Genomic DNA, 19,691 nt, shown 5'->3' on the forward strand with positions numbered 1-19,691 from the left:
CGAAAACATCGCTGTTGGCTACTGAGGTGTGTTTGCCATTTAATTTAACACAGATTGGTTACATTGTATCGCTTGAAGCGTGGTTTTAAGGACACGCTCTGTTTTGAACTGGAAACTTTTCACCGGAAAGAAGAAGAAGTGAAAGTTTGTAGCTGTGAGGGGTTTTGCTGAGCTGGTTCGAGTTAACATGCACATGGTGTGTGGGATGTCGCTGTACCGTCATTAGAACGACTACAAAGAGAAAAGGGGAATTCGTCACAGTAGTGCATTATCGCCAAACTAAAACACGCCACACACACTCCGTTAAGGCTAGCTACTGAGGACTTCGGGATGGAACGACTTCGGAAACTTAGTTTATCTTTGGCTTTGATCCTGCCTTGTTTACAATGGACAACTTGTTTCAATCTGGATATTGACAAGCCCTATGTTTTCTCTGGACCTGAAGGAAGTTATTTTGGATTTTCAGTGGATTTCTTCCAGCCAGATGCCAAGCAGTAAGACTGAGTTGTATATAATAATGTTTGGGATGTCAGGGTTTTTAGAACTAAATGTTTTCTACTTTTATTTAGTTTATTGAATGACATAGAATTATGCTATTTGAAATACAATACATACTTTTGTATATTTTCTATATAATATGTACGTGGACACCACTACAAATGAGTGGATTAGGGTATCTCAGGCACACCCGTTGCTGACAGGTGTATTGTAATAATGATTGATGCTAAATCCGGAGAAATTTCGGACAATAAAATAAAAAAAAAAAAAAAAAACATTGGTCACTAAATCCGGCTAGACGCTAGAAGGACCACGTTAAAACAGTTGTCCGGTATCATCCTTCTGAGTGGTCAGCTGTGAATTCCCTCACACGCTATATACTTAACAACGGTTGGCTGGTACGCCATCACCCGTCTGAGCGGTTGGCTGTGAATTCCCTCACACGCTATATACTTAACAACGGTTGGCTAGTATGCCCTCTCCTGTCTGAGCGGTTGGCTAGTATGCCCTCTCCTGTCTGAGCGGTTGGCTAGTATGCCCTCTCCTGTCTGAGCGGTTGGCTAGTATGCCCTCTCCTGTCTGAGCGGTCGGCTGTGAATTCCCTCACACGCTATATACTTAACAACGGTTGGCTGGTATGCCCTCACCCGTCTGAACGGTCGGCTGGTATGCCCTCACCTGTCTGAGCGGTTGGCTGGTATGCCCTCACCCGTCTGAAAGGTCAGCTGTGAATTCCCTCACACGCTATATACTTAACAACGGTTGGCTGGTACGCCCTCACCCGTCTGAAAGGTCGGCTGTGAATTCCCTCACACGCTATTTACTTAACAACGGTTGGCTGGTACGCCCTCACCCGTCTGAGCGGTTGGCTGGTATGCCCTCACCCGTCTGAAAGGTCAGCTGTGAATTCCCTCACGCTATATACTTATAACTGATTGGTCTGGTTCTGTCCTCTGTAGTGCTGTCCTGTTAGAACATGATGTCGAGGCCCATCACTGTACTCTTGATAGTCACCACACAGACACAGCTGTTTCCATTTGAGGAAGTTTATATGATTGTTGGTAAATCTGAATGAATCATATTGTTGTGGTTATTTCGATTCACGCACAACATTCACACATTTAGTGTTACTATCGGCAATAAAAAGTCGGTCCATGCAGAAATCTGTGCCTGCACAGAGCCCTGACCTCAACCCCATAAAACAAATTGGGGATGAATTGGAACGCAGACTGCGATCCAGGCCTAATCGCCAAACATCAGTGCCCGACCTCACTAATGCTCTTGTGGCTGAATGGAAGCAAGTCCCCTCAGCAATGTTCCAACATCTAGTGGAAAGACTTCCCAGAAGAGTGGAGACTGTTATAGCAGCAATGGGGGGGGGGGACCAACTCCATATTAATGCCCATGATTTTGGAATGAGATGTTCAACGAGCAGGTGTCCACATACTTTTGGTCATGTAGAGTATCTATTCTGTTCATCATGTGACAGTTTTGTTGTGACCCTAGTAGGCTACCGTAGAAGAGGAAGTCAGGTGGTGCATGTTTTCTTGTATTTACACTAAAAGCACATTTCTCTTCTTCAGGTCAAACATTCTTATAGGAGCTCCCAAAGCCAACACCTCCTCACCTTCCACCGTGGTGGAGCGAGGGGCAGTCTATACCTGTCCGTGGCAGAAGAGTAGTGACTGTACCCAAGTACAGTTTGACAATACTGGTGAGTACAGAAGGTCTGTTACTTTTAGTATCCCGTTCATCGATTTCTGACATTGTCTGGTATCTATATCTGCATTGTATCAAACAGGGAGGGAAACACTATGAATTGATATCCAAGGTGAAGGTCAATAGACTCAGTCAAGGGTCATATCCATCAGTGTGAGATTTGGACATTTCATCAAATGTAATGTCAATCAGATATGTGTCCTCCCATAGGAGTTGAGTAAACACAGGCAACTGTTCTCTCATGTTAGGACTCATCCAGGAATGTAGGACGCCTATATCGGAGATGTACCGACATGTTCAATGTTAAGTTTGAGAGAGACAGGGAGACAGAACTACGTAGGGGGGGGGGGGGGGGAGGGGTGATAGACAGAAAGAGTCCCATCACCTTTAAAGGACTGTCTGCTCTGCAGAGTAACAGAGGACATTAGTCATTTCCCTTGTTGAATCATCCAGTACAGACAGATATGTGTCAAGGCGTTTTAGTAATATCTACACTACGGCACTTCCCTGCGTTTTAGGAGTTTGATTGACCCAGCACAAACAAAAACACAATGCAAAACCAAGCCCCGTCAATGACAAACGCTCATTCAGACAGCCACTGTAATTAAGCTATTTTGGGGGACATAAGGCTATATTGCAATTTATTCTGTCCCAGATCTCATTGACATTCTGTGTCTGTAAGAGCTCAGAGGTAGGCAGGCCAAAGTTAGACTAAGGGCTCGTTCTAAATGGCACCCTATTCCCTATATAGTGCATCTAAGGGCGTTGGTTAAAATGAGTGCACTATGTAGGGAATAGGGTGCCATTTAGGATGCACTGTAAGGCAGTACAATGAGCCAAAGATCCTCTCTGGAACCCAAACACAACTATGTGGATGACCTCCCTCCCCATCCAAACCAATGGCCTCCCTCTCTCTCTGGGCTCCAAGTCCCCATCCAAACCAATGACCTCCCTCTCTCTCTGGGCTCCAAGTCCCCATCCAAACCATTGACCTCCCTCTCTCTCTGGGCTCCAAGTCCCCATCCAAACCAATGGCCTCCCTCTCTCTCTGGGCTCCAAGTCCCCATCCAAACCAATGACCTCCCTCTCTACCTCCTGTGCTATTTACACCGTTCTCTATCAATAGAAGTTAATTTGGTTAATCAATAGAAGTTAATGTGGTTAATCAACAGGAAGTTACATTTGGTTAATCAACAGGAAGTTACATTTGGTTAATCAACAGGAAGTTACATTTGGTTAATCAACAGGAAGTTACATTTGGTTAATCAACAGGAAGTTACATTTGGTTAATCAACAGGAAGTTACATTTGGTTAATCAACAGGAAGTTACATTTGGTTAATCAACAGGAAGTTACATTTGGTTAATCAACAGGAAGTTACATTGGTTTGTTTATTGTGATTAATAGGCAACTGCAGAACAACATATTTTTCCTCATATAGACTGAAAACAGACAGACTAATTGAGTTCCGGGAGCCAAATGAGTATTAAAGTCTGGACCACACTAGTCTGTTGGGAAGGCTGATCCACACTAGTCTGTTGGGAAGTCTGAACCACACTAGTCTGTTGGGAAGGCTGAACCACACTAGTCTGTTGGGAAGGCTGAACCACACTAGTCTGTTGGGAAGGCTGAACCACACTAGTCTGTTGGGAAGGCTGAACCACACTAGTCTGTTGGGAAGGCTGAACCACACTAGTCTGTTGGGAAGGCTGAACCACACTAGTCTGTTGGGAAGGCTGAACCACACTAGTCTGTTGGGAAGGCTGATCCACACTAGTCTGTTGGGAAGTCTGATCCACACTAGTCTGTTGGGAAGTCTGATCCACACTAGTCTGTTGGGAAGGCTGAACCACACTAGTCTGTTGGGAAGGCTGATCCACACTAGTCTGTTGGGAAGGCTGATCCACACTAGTCTGTTGGGAAGGCTGAACCACACTAGTCTGTTGGGAAGGCTGAACCACACTAGTCTGTTGGGAAGGCTGAACCACACTAGTCTGTTGGGAAGGCTGAACCACACTAGTCTGTTGGGAAGGCTGAACCACACTAGTCTGTTGGGAAGGCTGAACCACACTAGTCTGTTGGGAAGGCTGAACCACACTAGTCTGTTGGGAAGGCTGATCCACACTAGTCTGTTGGGAAGGCTGAACCACACTAGTCTGTTGGGAAGGCTGAACCACACTAGTCTGTTGGGAAGGCTGAACCACACTAGTCTGTTGGGAAGGCTGAACCACACTAGTCTGTTGGGAAGGCTGAACCACACTAGTCTGTTGGGAAGGCTGAACCACACTAGTCTGTTGGGAAGGCTGAACCACACTAGTCTGTTGGGAAGGCTGAACCACACTAGTCTGTTGGGAAGGCTGAACCACACTAGTCTGTTGGGAAGGCTGAACCACACTAGTCTGTTGGGAAGGCTGAACCACACTAGTCTGTTGGGAAGGCTGAACCACACTAGTCTGTTGGGAAGGCTGAACCACACTAGTCTGTTGGGAAGGCTGAACCACACTAGTCTGTTGGGAAGGCTGAACCACACTAGTCTGTTGGGAAGGCTGAACCACACTAGTCTGTTGGGAAGGCTGAACCACACTAGTCTGTTGGGAAGGCTGAACCACACTAGTCTGTTGGGAAGGCTGAACCACACTAGTCTGTTGGGAAGGCTGAACCACACTAGTCTGTTGGGAAGGCTGAACCACACTAGTCTGTTGGGAAGGCTGAACCACACTAGTCTGTTGGGAAGGCTGAACCACACTAGTCTGTTGGGAAGGCTGAACCACACTAGTCTGTTGGGAAGGCTGAAGCACACTAGTCTGTTGGGAAGGCTGATCCACACTAGTCTGTTGGGAAGGCTGATCCACACTAGTCTGTTGGGAAGGCTGATCCACACTAGTCTGTTGGGAAGGCTGATCCACACTAGTCTGTTGGGAAGGCTGATCCACACCAGTCTGTTGGGAAGGCTGGACCACACTAGTCTGTTGGGAAGGCTGAACCACACTAGTCTGTTGGGAAGGCTGAACCACACTAGTCTGTTGGGAAGGCTGAACCACACTAGTCTGTTGGGAAGGCTGAACCACACTAGTCTGTTGGGAAGGCTGAACCACACTAGTCTGTTGGGAAGGCTGAACCACACTAGTCTGTTGGGAAGGCTGATCCACACTAGTCTGTTGGGAAGGCTGATCCACACTAGTCTGTTGGGAAGGCTGAACCACACTAGTCTGTTGGGAAGGCTGATCCACACTAGTCTGTTGGGAAGGCTGATCCACACTAGTCTGTTGGGAAGGCTGAAGCACACTAGTCTGTTGGGAAGGCTGAAGCACACTAGTCTGTTGGGAAGGCTGAAGCACACTAGTCTGTTGGGAAGGCTGAAGCACACTAGTCTGTTGGGAAGGCTGATCCACACTAGTCTGTTGAAGGCTGAACCACACTAGTCTGTTGGGAAGGCTGATCCACACTAGTCTGTTGGGAAGGCTGATCCACACTAGTCTGTTGGGAAGGCTGATCCACACTAGTCTGTTGGGAAGGCTGATCCACACTAGTCTGTTGGGAAGGCTGATCCACACTAGTCTGTTGGGAAGGCTGATCCACACTAGTCTGTTGGGAAGGCTGAACCACACTAGTCTGTTGGGAAGGCTGAACCACACTAGTCTGTTGGGAAGGCTGATCCACACTAGTCTGTTGGGAAGTCTGGACCACACTAGTCTGTTGGGAAGTCTGGACCACACTAGTCTGTTGGGAAGTCTGGACCACACTAGTCTGTTGGGAAGTCTGATCCACACTAGTCTGTTGGGAAGGCTGATCCACACTAGTCTGTTGGGAAGGCTGAATCACACTAGTCTGTTGGGAAGGCTGAATCACACTAGTCTGTTGGGAAGGCTGAACCACACTAGTCTGTTGGGAAGTCTGAACCACACTAGTCTGTTGGGAAGGCTGATCCACACTAGTCTGTTGGGAAGGCTGAACCACACTAGTCTGTGTGACTTGGAAACAGGTTCAAAGCTACATGCAAATATATTTCCATGTACCGGTAATGTTTTTTTTCTTTCTATATTATTCCTACCGTTGCTGCCGTTTCTGATGGTTTGCCAGTCAGTGCCTTAGTGACCTGGCCTCGTAATTATACGGTAAGTGACGACATGGCCACAATGGGTGCCTTGTAATGGCAGATCTGTTTCTGCTGACTGTGAGGGGAGGCTGCCTCAGTCAGTGGTCTAGGTGAGTGTTTCTGCTGACTGTGAGGGGAGGCTGCCTCAGTCAGTGGTATAGGTGAGTGTCTCTGCAGACTGTGAGGGGAGGCTGCCTCAGTCAGTGGTATAGGTGAGTGTCTCTGCAGACTGTGAGGGGAGGCTGCCTCAGTCAGTGGTCTAGGTGAGTGTTTCTGCAGACTGTGAGGGGAGGCTGCCTCAGTCAGTGGTCTAGGTGAGTGTTTCTGCAGACTGTGAGGGGAGGCTGCCTCAGTCAGTGGTCTAGGTGAGTGTTTCTGCTGACTGTGAGGGGAGGCTGCCTCAGTCAGTGGTCTAGGTGAGTGTTTCTGCTGACTGTGAGGGGAGGCTGCCTAAGTCAGTGGTCTAGGTGAGTGTTTCTGCTGACTGTGAGGGGAGGCTGCCTCAGTCAGTGGTCTAGGTGAGTGTTTCTGCAGACTGTGAGGGGAGGCTGCCTCAGTCAGTGGTCTAGGTGAGTGTTTCTGCTGACTGTGAGGGGAGGCTGCCTCAGTCAGTGGTCTAGGTGAGTGTTTCTGCTGACTGTGAGGGGAGGCTGCCTCAGTCAGTGGTCTAGGTGAGTGTTTCTGCTGACTGTGAGGGGAGGCTGCCTCAGTCAGTGGTCTAGGTGAGTGTTTCTGCAGACTGTGAGGGGAGGCTGCCTCAGTCAGTGGTCTAGGTGAGTGTTTCTGCAGACTGAGAGGGGAGGCTGCCTCAGTCAGTGGTCTAGAGTGTTTGTGTCCAAGCAGCCTAGGGCCAGGCGGGAAATTACTGTAATTAGTTAGTGTGTGCTCAGGGGGTTTTCTCCCACATGGCCGTTACCGAACTAGCTGTCTTACCACGTGTTCTGGAAGTCTTCCTCCTGCGCTCTGTTATTTCTTGGACTGTCCCAGTCAGTCCTTGTTTTCCCAGCTCTGTCAGTCTACTCATGGTGGACAGGCAAACCTTAAAAAGCAGATGGATGGGAGACCAGATGCTGCTGGAAGTGGTGTTGGAGGGTCGGTAGGAGGCATTCTTTCCTCTGGTCTAAAAAAACCATCCCAATACCCCAGGGCAGTGATTGGGGACACTGCCCTGTGTAGGGTGCCGTCTTTCGGATGGGACGTTAAACAGGTGTCCTGACTCTCTTGAGGTCATTAAATATCCCATGGCACTTATTGTTAGAGTAGGGGTGTTAACCCCGGTGCCCTGGCTAAATTCCCAATCTGACCTTCATACCATCATGGTCACCTAATCATCCCCAGCTTCCAACTGGCTCATTCATCCCCCCCTCCTCTCCCCTGTAACTATTCCCCAGGTTGTTGCTGTAAATGAGAATATGTTCTCAGTCAACTTACCTGGTAAAATAAGGGTTCGATAAAATAAAAATAATTACTCCCAATGATTAGCAGACTAGAGTCTCATAATAACTATACTTATAGATGGCCCCTGGGTGGATGTGATGTTTGACCAGGTGCAGTCAGGGCTGTAGAGGAGGGGTGTTGGGATGTTGGGACTGTGACTGTTGTGTGAGTCAAGGTTAAAGAGGAGCTGAGTTGTTGCTCTAAAGACTGTTGCTTTATTTAGCACATAACATGGAGGAGTTTTGATTTAGGCCAGGAGGGTTGGTTGTTCCTATGTGTTTTGCAGTAGGGCTAGCCAGGAGGGTTGGTTGTTCCTATGTGTTTTGCTGTAGGGCTAGCCAGGAGGGTTGGTTGTTCCTATGTGTTTTGCTGTAGGGCTAGTCAGGAGGGTTGGTTGTTCCTATGTGTTTTGCTGTAGGGCTAGCCAGGAGGGTTGGTTGTTGTTCCTATGTGTTTTGCTGTAGGGCTAGCCAGGAGGGTTGGTTGTTGTTCCTATGTGTTTTGCTGTAGGGCTAGCCAGGAGGGTTGGTTGTTCCTATGTGTTTTGCTGTAGGGCTAGCCAGGAGGGTTGGTTGTTCCTATGTGTTTTGCTGTAGGGCTAGTCAGGAGGGTTGGTTGTTCCTATGTGTTTTGCTGTAGGGCTAGCCAGGAGGGTTGGTTGTTCCTATGTGTTTTGCTGTAGGGCTAGCCAGGAGGGTTGGTTGTTCCTATGTGTTTTGCAGTAGGGCTAGTCAGGAGGGTTGGTTGTTCCTATGTGTTTTGCTGTAGGGCTAGCCAGGAGGGTTGGTTGTTGTTCCTATGTGTTTTGCTGTAGGGCTAGCCAGGAGGGTTGGTTGTTCCTATGTGTTTTGCTGTAGGGCTAGTCAGGAGGGTTGGTTGTTCCTATGTGTTTTGCTGTAGGGCTAGTCAGGAGAGTTATTCCTAAGACTGTTTCTCTACTCAGGGTTACACAAGAACAGAGCTTTGTGGTTGGCTAGATGGTATGCTCTGAAGGTTAGTGAGTATCCTCTCGAATATGTCAGAATGCAACTCTCTTTCATTCTTTCATTCTATCTGCACATACCTTCACACAATGCATTTGGTTCCAATGTAGTATAACAATGAATATCACATTCCATTCTCTGAAGTTATTTGAAATAAAAGTTGAACTGAATCAGTAGGCGTAATCATTCCCCGTACAATCACCAAGCAATTTAATCACCCCCCCCCCCCCTTAATCACTATGGAAACGACTTTATTTCTGGTGTCTCTGTTTATCATGAAACAATATCTACGTTTTAAAGACTGTGATTATCATGAAACAATATCTACGTTACAAAGACTGTGATTATCATGGAACAATATCTACGTTTTAAAGACTGTGATTATCATGAAACAATATCTACGTTATAAAGACTGTGATTATCATGAAACAATATCTACGTTATAAAGACTGTGATTATCATGAAACAATATCTACGTTATAAAGACTGTGATTATCATGAAACAATATCTTCATAGGCTCCTTCACCATATTATTGTTATTAACTGTTTAGGCTTGTAAACTAACTATAATCTCTGCACCCACAACCTAATCTGGTCTACTTGATTTGGTGTTGAGTTACCGTTTTGGTAATAGTCTGTGATGTGAGACTATGGCAGGTTCAGATTGTTGCAACAACCAGGTGTTTTCTTTCTTCTTGGTGTCTCAGCACGTTCCTGGGTCTGAGGTCACCCTCCACATTATTAGCCCTGTAGGCACCAGGCAGGAAACCACTTCAACTCTGCCTGAACAAGCAACCAGTGGTATTTCGTTACCAGCAAATGTGCAACATTGCAGCTCACCGACTATTTCAACAGGCTGTACATTTGGTTTGTCATATCAGGTGATTTGTGTTTTGTGATAGAGATGGATCATTTCCACATCAACATGACACACCCCATATTAAGACAACGTTATAGACATGTTAAGCATAGACTCGCTTGCCTCGCCCATGTAGAGATGGCAGATGTTTCACAGTATGATGATGTGTTTTGCAGCATATAATGAATGCATCATATTGTGAAATTTGGAAGAAGAAAAAAAAAGAACTGGGAAGTTTTTTTTAATCAGATCTTCTTAGAGAACAAAAGATTAACACCGAAATACAAAACCAAAATACTCTGAAAATCTAAAATATATAAAAATGCCATAACCCCCATCTGAGTCATTCAGATGGCATAAGAACACAAAATAAACCAAGGCAAAAAAATGTGTTGAATTGCAGAAAATTTGCTTTAAAAAATAGGAAAATGTTGTCTCTGCGGCCAAGAAAGAGGGTCTTTTAAAATGTTCAGTCGGATACCATGGCGTTGGCCACGCACCACTACCACGCACACGCCGCGACCTTAAGGAGTCATCATGCTTCGATTTGGCTAGGAGAACTGAACACAAAGACACGCGTAGGAGAATAACATAGTGTACACAGACAGACACTTGACTGGCAAGGACATTTCCCTACTAGATATGCTTTACCTAGCAAGACATATATAATAGGCAAGATACGGAGGATGGATATAAAGGCACACGGCCTAGAGAGTGCTGGTGGACTGTTTTAAGAGTTATTTTGGTTCCAAACTGCTGCAGAAGATTCTCGATTTACCACCGACCAGCTGTCCTGCCTGGTACCACAACACCAAGTTGTCCTGCCTGGTACCACAACACCAAGCTGTCCTGCCTGGTACCACAACACCAAGTTGTCCTGCCTGGTACCACAACACCAAGCTGTCCTGCCTGGTACCACAACACCAAGTTGTCCTGCCTGGTACCACAACACCAAGTTGTCCTGCCTGGTACCACAACACCAAGCTGTCCTGCCTGGTACCACAACACCAAGCTGTCCTGCCTGGTACCACAACACCAAGCTGTCCTGCCTGGTACCACAACACCAAGTTGTCCTGCCTGGTACCACAACACCAAGTTGTCCTGCCTGGTACCACAACACCAAGCTGTCCTGCCTGGTACCACAACACCAAGTTGTCCTGCCTGGTACCACAACACCAAGCTGTCCTGCCTGGTACCACAACACCAAGCTGTCCTGCCTGGTACCACAACACCAAGTTGTCCTGAGAGATACAGGTTTCCCCTCACATCAAATCCGGATGCACCCTTATCCAGGTATGTTGATTAATACAACGTTTAAATCAATCGAACTTTTCCTGTTTCTAATTTCCCTTGTTACTGCATACACATCTATAGCGCCTTCAGAAATGATTCACACCCCTTGACTTTTTTCCACATTTTGTTGTTACAGCCTGATTTTTAAATTGAGATTTTGTGTCACTGATCTACACACACAATACCCCATGATGTCAAAGTTACAGTTTTTACTTAAATCTACTTGAAAATCTATAGCATGACCTGAAAATGGTTGTCTAGCAATGATCAATAAGCAATTTGGCAGAGCTTGAGGTATTTTGAAAATAATAATTATCAAATGTTGCACATTCCAGGTGTGGAAAGCTCTTAGAGATTTACCCAGAATGACTCACAACAGTAATCACTGCCAAAGGTGCTTCTACAAAGTATTTACTCAGGGGTGTGAATACTTATGTAAATGAGATGTTTCTGTATCTCATTTTCAATCATTTGCAAACATTTCTACAAACAGGTTTTCACTTTGTGATTATGGTGTATTGTGATGTCATTATGGGGTATTGTGATGTCTTTATGGGGTATTGTGATGTCATTATGGTGTATTGTGATGTCATTATGGGGTATTGTGATGTCTTTATGGGGTATTGTGATGTCATTATGGGGTATTGTGATGTCATTATGGGGTATTGTGATGTCATTATGGGGTATTGTGATGTCATTATGGGGTATTGTGATGTCATTATGGGGTATTGTGTATAGATGCGTTAGAAAAAAAATATAAATTTAATGCATTTTTTAAATTCAGGCTGTAGCACTATGCAATAAGTCAAAGGGGATGAATACTTTCTGAAGGCTCTGTTTATGAGCAATTACATTTTATCAAGGCTTTTGGAATATGCTTCCTGGAAAATGATATGGTGTTCTGGTTGTTGTTGTTGACCAAAAATAGGTTTATATTTTATATCTGACATATATTATCTTGTCACCTCTCATTCACAGGTGTCCATCTCAATAAACCTGGGCGTACCTACAACTACCGCCACTCTCGTTGTCGGAGAGTCATAGAAAATGCATTCAGCGACATGACTGCAAGGATGAGGATTCGTATGTACCACTGCTGAAAAGGGCCTGTGTGGCCCTCCACAACTACCTCTCCTCCACGGATGAAACTCACGACGCCAACATACGTGCCTCTCCCGCTTCTGCTGACACTCCCCTCCCTTCTGGCAACTACCAACCTGGAGAGTGGAGGAGGGTTTGTGGCAGGGGACAACCATCTCCAAAAGCCAGGGAGACTCTCTTGTGCCAGGGTGACACAGCTTGCAAGCAAAACAAGAAATAAGCTCAGGGACTTCTTCCTCTCCCCCCTGGACGTGTGCCATGGCAGGAAGACATGGTTAGGAGAGGACAACTCAACCCAAGGCCAGCTAATCAGAATAGGCCTTTGTTTTCCACTGCTCACACACACATAAACCTTGATGGATGCATACAGTTCTTCTTTGTGTGCACTGTGAACCAAAGTACTACTAAAATGTAGATTTTTAATCTTGTTAATAAAATGAACGTTGATTCTATGATGTATGTGTGTATTCATTTAGATTTGAACTACACCACCAGTAGAAGCCAGCCTGTAAAGTCTGTGACACACAGATCTTCAGTACGTTGTCACACAGTTCTTCGGGTATGTTGTCACACAGCTCTTCGGGTATGTTGTCACACAGTTCTTCGGGTATGTTGTCACACAGCTCTTCGGGTATGTTGTCACACAGTTCTTCGGGTATGTTGTCACACAGTTCTTCGTGTATGTTGTCACACAGCTCTTCGGGTACGTTGTCAGCACGTGATGTTCAAATAGAATGCATTGAAACACTTTTTTATTGAGATGAAGAAACTGAGCTTTTTTTTTTCAGCACACAAAAAAAATAAACCATCTGGGCTCTGAAAGTGAAACACAATACAACAGTGTCTGTTACGAGGAGACACGTTAACACGTTGACAACGTGTCAATTAAATATCATTAAAGTGTCAGAGTATAGATAGAAATATCTGGCCGGATGACGAGGCAGTGCTTGGGGCCGCTGACGAGGCAGTGCTTGGGGCCGCTGACGAGGCAGTGCTTGGGGCCGCTGACGAGGCAGTGCTTGGGGACGGTGACGAGGCAGTGCTTGGGGACGGTGACGAGGCAGTGCTTGGGGACGGTGACGAGGCAGTGCTGGTACGCAGAGAACAAAACCTGGTGCTGTCCCCATTCACTGGTGTTTGTTCCTTGAAAAATTAAAAAGTATAGGGCTGTTTAGTACATATATCCAAACCATCCAAAACGATCAATGAACAACATATCAAATATAATTAACCAAGCCTACAATAGACTATAATATTGCAAACAGTCGAGCAGAGTTGAGTAGGCCTGGCCTAGCTACTCAACCTAGCTAATCCAAAGTTCGCAACATTTTAGCTAGCTGGACCTTGATACCGAACTTTGACTTCGGTGTTAGCAGTGTGGAAAGCTTTCTCTGACAAAATTATTTTTGATCAAAAAGTTGTAAAGATCTCAAGTTGGGTGCCTTGCTTAATCTCTGCACGAGTATGCTGCTAGACTAACTAGCCAGACAAGTAGCTAGCACTAGCTGGCTAGCTATTGTTAGCAAACATGGCTAGTCTTTTCCTCGACTACAATAGAATATACAACCAAATACCTCTGGTGAAGACGGTATGTTGCTTTCCGTCTTGCTTACTTCTATACCCATTGGCCTGAGCAATGCTCAAAGTTGTCATTGCTGTTGTTCGCAATGTTGACTCCATAGAGTTTCCGGCTGAATCGAGAAGAAGTAGGAACTCTGATCACCCCTACAGTTGACCAATCACTGATGAAGGGGCGTAGACTTCGCTTACCAAACTTCGGCTTGCCTCTTGATCATTTTTGTGTGTGCAGAAACAGCTGGGAAAAAACCTTGCCTGATGACCAAAACGCACAAAAATGTCCAAACTTTTTTCGCATGGGAAGCATGTGTACACCTTAAGCCCCATTTTGATCCCCAAAAAAAACAGATTGTAGAATTTGATGCATTTAGAGTCTTTAGATTTTTATCAATGAGGTAAATACTGATGGCCAAGTTTCAGCCTATTTATTTAAAGCCACTCTGCTGCATCAGTTTATAATGCTTTCATTATATTTAACATTAATTCATTTTTATTAATTTGGAAATAGAATGTCCTATTAAAAAGTCACCAGAAGTGACTTTCTCACAGTCGTGCTACAAACAAAATCTCACAGGGGTGCATGCCCCCGGACCCCCCCACTATTTCAGAATGTGACCTACCGTTTTCATGTTAATATCAGACTGGGAAGTATTGATGTTCACTATCTCCTCCTATCTGAAAGCCAATGACATAACGCCCCAAAAATGTTGTAATTATATATATATATATATATATTTTTTTTTACCCCTTTTTCTCCCCAATTCCGTGATATCCAATTGGTAGTTACAGTCTTGTCCCATCGCTGCAACTCCCGTACGGATTCGGGAGAGGTCGAAGGTCGAGAACCATGCGTCTTCCAAAACACGACACTGCCAAGCCGCACTGCTTCTTGAAACACTGCTCTCTTAACCCGGGAAGCCAGACGCACCAATGTGTCGGAGGAAACACAGTACAACTGGTGACTGAAGTCAGCGTGTATGTGCCCGGCCTGCCACAAGGAGTCACTAGAGTGTGATGGGACAAGGACATCCCGGCCGACCAAACCCTCCCCTAATCAGGACGATGCTGGACCAATTGCACGCCAACTCATGGGTCTCCTGATCGCGGCCGGTTGTGCCTCGACACAATCGTGTCTCGGAGCGCTACGGACAATTCTTTTGACCTCATGGCTTGGTTTTTGCTCTGACATGCACTGTCAACTGTGGGACCTTTTTATATAGACAGGTGTGTGCCTTTCCAAATCATGTCCAATCATTTTAATTTACCACAGGTGGACTCCAATCAAGTTGTAGAAACATCTCAAAGATGATCAATGGAAACAGAATGCACCTGAGCTCAATTTTGAGTCTGATAGCAAAGGTTCTGAATACTGATGTCAATAAGATATTTCATTTTTTTTTTTTTTTGTAATAAATTAGCAAACATTTCTGAAAACCTGTTTTTGCTTCATCATTATGGAGTACTGTGTGTAGATTGAGGAAAAACATTGTATTTAATACATTTTAGAATAAGGCTGTAACGTACATTTTTGGGGCATGGAAAAAGCCAAAGGGTCTGAATATTTTCCGAATGCACTGTGTTTCTGCAGTGGCAACACAACCAACTCTACCACACTAGAGGAAACATTGCCTCATGGCTGTCCCTCCTCATTGAGTAACATGTGTGTCAGAGATTGCATTGGCTAGACAGGGGGGGTATTAACGGGTGTTGGTTGTGAGTCATTTCCTCTTGGGAAAATATAGTTTAATCTCCAGGCTCTGATGATAAACTCATCACTGCTGCTCCTGTCAGGAATACCAAACATCAACCAGTCCATTTGTCTGTGGGTACTCGGTGTCTTGCCTAAACATCAGACTGTTTCAAGTTTTAATGTCACATAGACAAGTACAGTGAAATGCCTTTCTTGCAAATCCAACATTGCAATAATCAATAACAATATATTACTAGAAAAAACATGAGAAATAAGAAATATGAAATACACTAAGTAAGTAAGCAAGCATACTATATACAGGAAATATGTAAGTCAGTTCCAATACCATATTAACAATGTGTAGGAATACTGGAGCGATGGAGGTAGATATGTATAGGGGTAAGGTGACTATATACAGGGTCAGTACCATATTAACAATGTACAGGGATACTGGAGCGATGGAGGTAGATATGTATAGGGGTAAGGTGACTATATACAGGGTCAGTACCATATTAACAATGTACAGGGATACTGGAGCGATGGAGGTAGATATATATATAGGGGTAAGGTGACTATATACAGGGTCAGTTCCATATTAGCAATGTGCAGGGATACTGGAGTGATGGAGGTAGATATGTATAGGGGAAAGGTGACTATATACAGGGTCATTTCTAGTACCATATTAACAATGTGCAGGGATACTGGAGTGGTGGAGGTAGATATGTATAGGGGTAAGGAGACAGGGATACTGGAGTGGTGGAGGTAGATATGTATAGGGGTAAGGAGACAGGGATACTGGAGTGATGGAGGTAGATATGTATAGGGGGAAGGAGACAGGGATACTGGAGCGATGGAGGTAGGTATGTATTGGGGGAAGGAGACAGGGATACTGTAGTGGTGGGGGTAGGTATGTATTGGGGGAAGGAGACAGGGATACTGGAGCGATGGAGGTAGGTATGTATAGGGGGAAGGTGACTAGGCAACATGATTTAAGTTAAACACAGTAGCAGCAGCAGCTTGTATGGGAGTGGGTTTGTAGAGTCAGTATACATTTATGTGCATATTATGTGTGAGTGATCAGATGATGGAGTGAGTGTTTGTGTGAGTATGTTGGAGTGACTGTGTGTGTGTGTGTGTAGGGCTCTGTGAATGTGCATAGAGACAGTTCAAAGTACTGAAATAAAAGGTAAATAAAAATACAAGGTGAACTCGGTCCGTGTAGCTATTTTGTTAGCTATTTATCAGTCGTATTGCTTGGGGATAGAAGTTGTTCTAGAGACTGTTGGTGTCAGACTTGATGCACCGGTACCACTTGCCGTGCGGCAGTCAATATGCTTTCAAAGGTACAGCTGTAGAACCTTTTCAGGATTTCGACTGTGCGTCTGTGTTTGGACCATTTGACGTCTTTTAGTGATTTGGACACCAAGGAACTTGAAGCTCCACTACAGCCCCGTCGATGTGGATGGGGGTGTGCTCGCCCCCCGTTTCCTGTAGTCCATGATCAGATCCTTGCCTATCCCTCACCACCTGGGGTCGGCTATTAGGAAGTCCAGGATCCAGTTGCAGAGGGAGGTGTTCAGACCCAGAGTCCTAAGCTTAGTGACAATCTTGGAGGGGACAATGGTGTTGAACGCTGAACTGTAGTCAATGAACAGTATTCTCACATAGATATTCCTCTTATTTAGGTGGGTGAGGGCGGTGTTGAGTGCAATTGAGATTGCGTCATCTATGGATCTGTTGGGGCGGTATGCAAATTAGAGTGGGTCTCAAGGGTGTCTGGGATGATGGAGTTGATGTGTGCCATAACCAGCCTCTCAAAGCACTTCATGATTACAGAAGTGAATGATACAGGGTGGTAGTCATTGTGGCAGGAAGCCTTAGAGTTCTTGGGAACAGGAATGGTGGTCATCTTGAGATGTGGGGATTACAGACTGGGACAAGGAGAGGTTGGAAATGAGTGTGTATATATCTGCCAGCTGTTCTGAGCATGCTCTGAAAACACACCCTGAAATACCGTCCGGCCAAGCGGCTTTTACGAGTGTTGACCTGATTTAAAAACCTTACTCAGGTCGGCCTCGGAGAGCGAGATCACCCAGTCCTCTGGGTCAGCAGGGGCCCTCATGCACGGCTCTGTGTTGTTTTTTGTTGAAATGTGGATATAAATGTTTTGAGTTCGTCTGGTAGAGAGGCATCGTTGGGCAGGTCACGGCTGGGTGTTCCTTTCTAATCCGTAATGGACTGTAGCCCCCTGCCACATGTGGCAGGCGTCGGAACCAGTGTGACACCTTATTCCTTTATCGGTTACCATGGTAAATCCATTATTATCTGTCCGATAGAAGTAGCTGTAAAAAAAAAAAAGACAATAGTCTCTACAAGACGGACTGTTGAATAACATGATATTTACTCTTACTTTACCGGTTGTACATGTTGTTGGTCCTTTTGGCAGGAGGTGGAGATACGTTGGGTTTTCAGCCTACACTGGGTCATGTTCATTAGGCAGCAAATGGAAGAAAAGGGACTGAAACAGGGAATGAATACCTTGACTTGACAAGAATAAATGCTTGTTTAACGGGGCTACATTTATAAATATATATTTTGTGTGCCATAATGAAAACAACACAGAGTAGAGGTTCTTTCAAGCAGGCACCCCTAAAGTGATGGTGTTTCTTCATTAAAACCACAATGATTTCTCCCTCACAGATGATCGTAAGAATAACGAGGGGCTCCAGATGGAGTTTAAGTCCAACCAGTGGTTTGGAGCCACGGTACGGTCACATGGTGAACACATCCTGGTGAGTGTCATTTAATTGGATTTTATTTCACCTTTATTTAACCAGGTAGGCTAGTTGAGAACAAGTTCTCATTTACAACTGTGACCTGACCAAGATAAAGCAGTGCGACACAAACAACAACCCAGAGTTACACATGTAATAAACAAGAGTACAGTCAATAACACAATAGAAAGAAAAGAAAGGGACCTCATGTCCTTATCTCCATGGTTCGATCACGTGTTGGATGATGGAGAGCCCGTTTTGTTGTTTTGAAAGTCTCTGAAAAAGAGTTATAGTGAAAAAGGTTGGTTACTTACCTTTTTTAATTTGGATCCCGCGACGTGGATATCTATCCAGGGATCTTGCTAACGAAAAGTTTTAAGAGCTGCTTGGCGTAGCAGCTAGTGTAGCTGCTACCTAGCTATCAAACTAGCAAGGTTTCCTTGCCAGCTTGAACACAGCCCGCGGCGCGGTTAGCCCTTGTAGCTTGGACCGCAGATTGTCTAAATCCCTGCTGTTTGTTGATGTTTAAATCTGCCCTGCGACCTGTCCTGTCTGGAAATGTGTGGAGTATCAGCGTTAGCCTACATTGATACCATGGCATCCCAATCCAAAGGTGGGAGTTATGGCGAGGACAGTGTTTCTCTATCACAGGTGAAGGATCTTTTAAAATAACTAAAAAGGGTTTTACTAGCAGTTGTTACAACAACAGGAACATATTTTCAAGAGATTTGTCCAAATACTGATTGACTCAACTAACAAAAGAATGGACGAGCTGACCAGAGATGTCCAAGACCTTAATAGCGGTTTGCAGTTCTCCCAGGGAGACGTGGTTGTCCTGAAAGAGACTTGAAGCAAGAGGGCAACAAACTAGAAGTCCACATGAGATGACATCAGCACTGTCTGTGAATCAGTATTACAAAAGACTGGGTAAACAGACTATCTAGATCCGGGTGTCCCTTAAACTCGGTCCTGGGGCCTCACCTGGGTGCACGTTTAGTTTTTTGCCCCTTAGCACTACACAGCTGATTCAAAATAACTAACTCATCATCAAGCTATGATGATTTGAATCATCTGTGTAGTGGTAGGGGGCTAACAACTAAAACGTGCACCAAGGTGAGGCCCCAGGACCGAGTTTATGGGAAACCCGGATCTAGAGGGACAATCCAGGAGGGATAACATCGTTATGGATACCAGAGACTTCTCATGAGAACTGGACGGAGTTTGAGGAGAAAGTAAGAAAAATGATCACTGAAAAGCTGCAGATGGATCAGAGGAAGATTCAGGTGGAGAGCGAGCCCAAAGGTCTGGAAAACTTGTCATACCTTACGGTCAGATGGTGAACACATCCTGGTGACTGTCATGTCCTTATCTCAGAACCTTACGGTCAGATGGTGAACACATCCTGGTGACTGTCATGTCCTTATCTCAGAACCTTACGGTCAGATGGGTGAACACATCCTGGTGACTGTCATGTCCTTATCTCAGAACCTTACGGTCAGATGGTGAACACATCCTGGTGACTGTCATGTCCTTATCTCAGAACCTTACGGTCAGATGGTGAACATATCCTGGTGACTGTCATGTCCTTATCTCAGAACCTTACGGTCAGATGGTGAACACATCCTGGTGACTGTCATGTCCTTATCTCAGAACCTTACGATCA

At 45.2% G+C, this 19,691-nt stretch overlaps 1 protein-coding gene and 1 long non-coding RNA gene across 2 annotated transcripts in view; one reads left to right on the plus strand and one right to left on the minus strand.

Annotated features, from left to right (window-relative positions):
- The window catches only part of LOC120064520 (integrin alpha-V-like), a 92,300-nt gene continuing 72,609 nt past the window's right edge, over positions 1 to 19,691 (plus strand). The window contains exons 1-3 of the mRNA XM_039015134.1: positions 1 to 494; positions 2,082 to 2,212; positions 17,955 to 18,046. Of these exons, the coding sequence (XP_038871062.1) occupies positions 331 to 494; positions 2,082 to 2,212; positions 17,955 to 18,046 (387 nt within the window). The 5' untranslated portion in view covers positions 1 to 330. The remainder of the gene's footprint in view (positions 495 to 2,081; positions 2,213 to 17,954; positions 18,047 to 19,691) is intronic.
- On the minus strand, positions 12,722 to 13,704 carry LOC120064056. The gene is made up of 2 exons (XR_005478561.1): positions 13,561 to 13,704; positions 12,722 to 13,129 (listed from the first exon to the last, which is right to left on the minus strand). It is a non-coding gene; the product is annotated as an uncharacterized LOC120064056 (long non-coding RNA).

Source organism: Salvelinus namaycush, chromosome 19 (genome assembly GCF_016432855.1).
Source record: "Salvelinus namaycush isolate Seneca chromosome 19, SaNama_1.0, whole genome shotgun sequence".
In the NCBI taxonomy this organism is placed as follows: domain Eukaryota; kingdom Metazoa; phylum Chordata; class Actinopteri; order Salmoniformes; family Salmonidae; genus Salvelinus; species Salvelinus namaycush.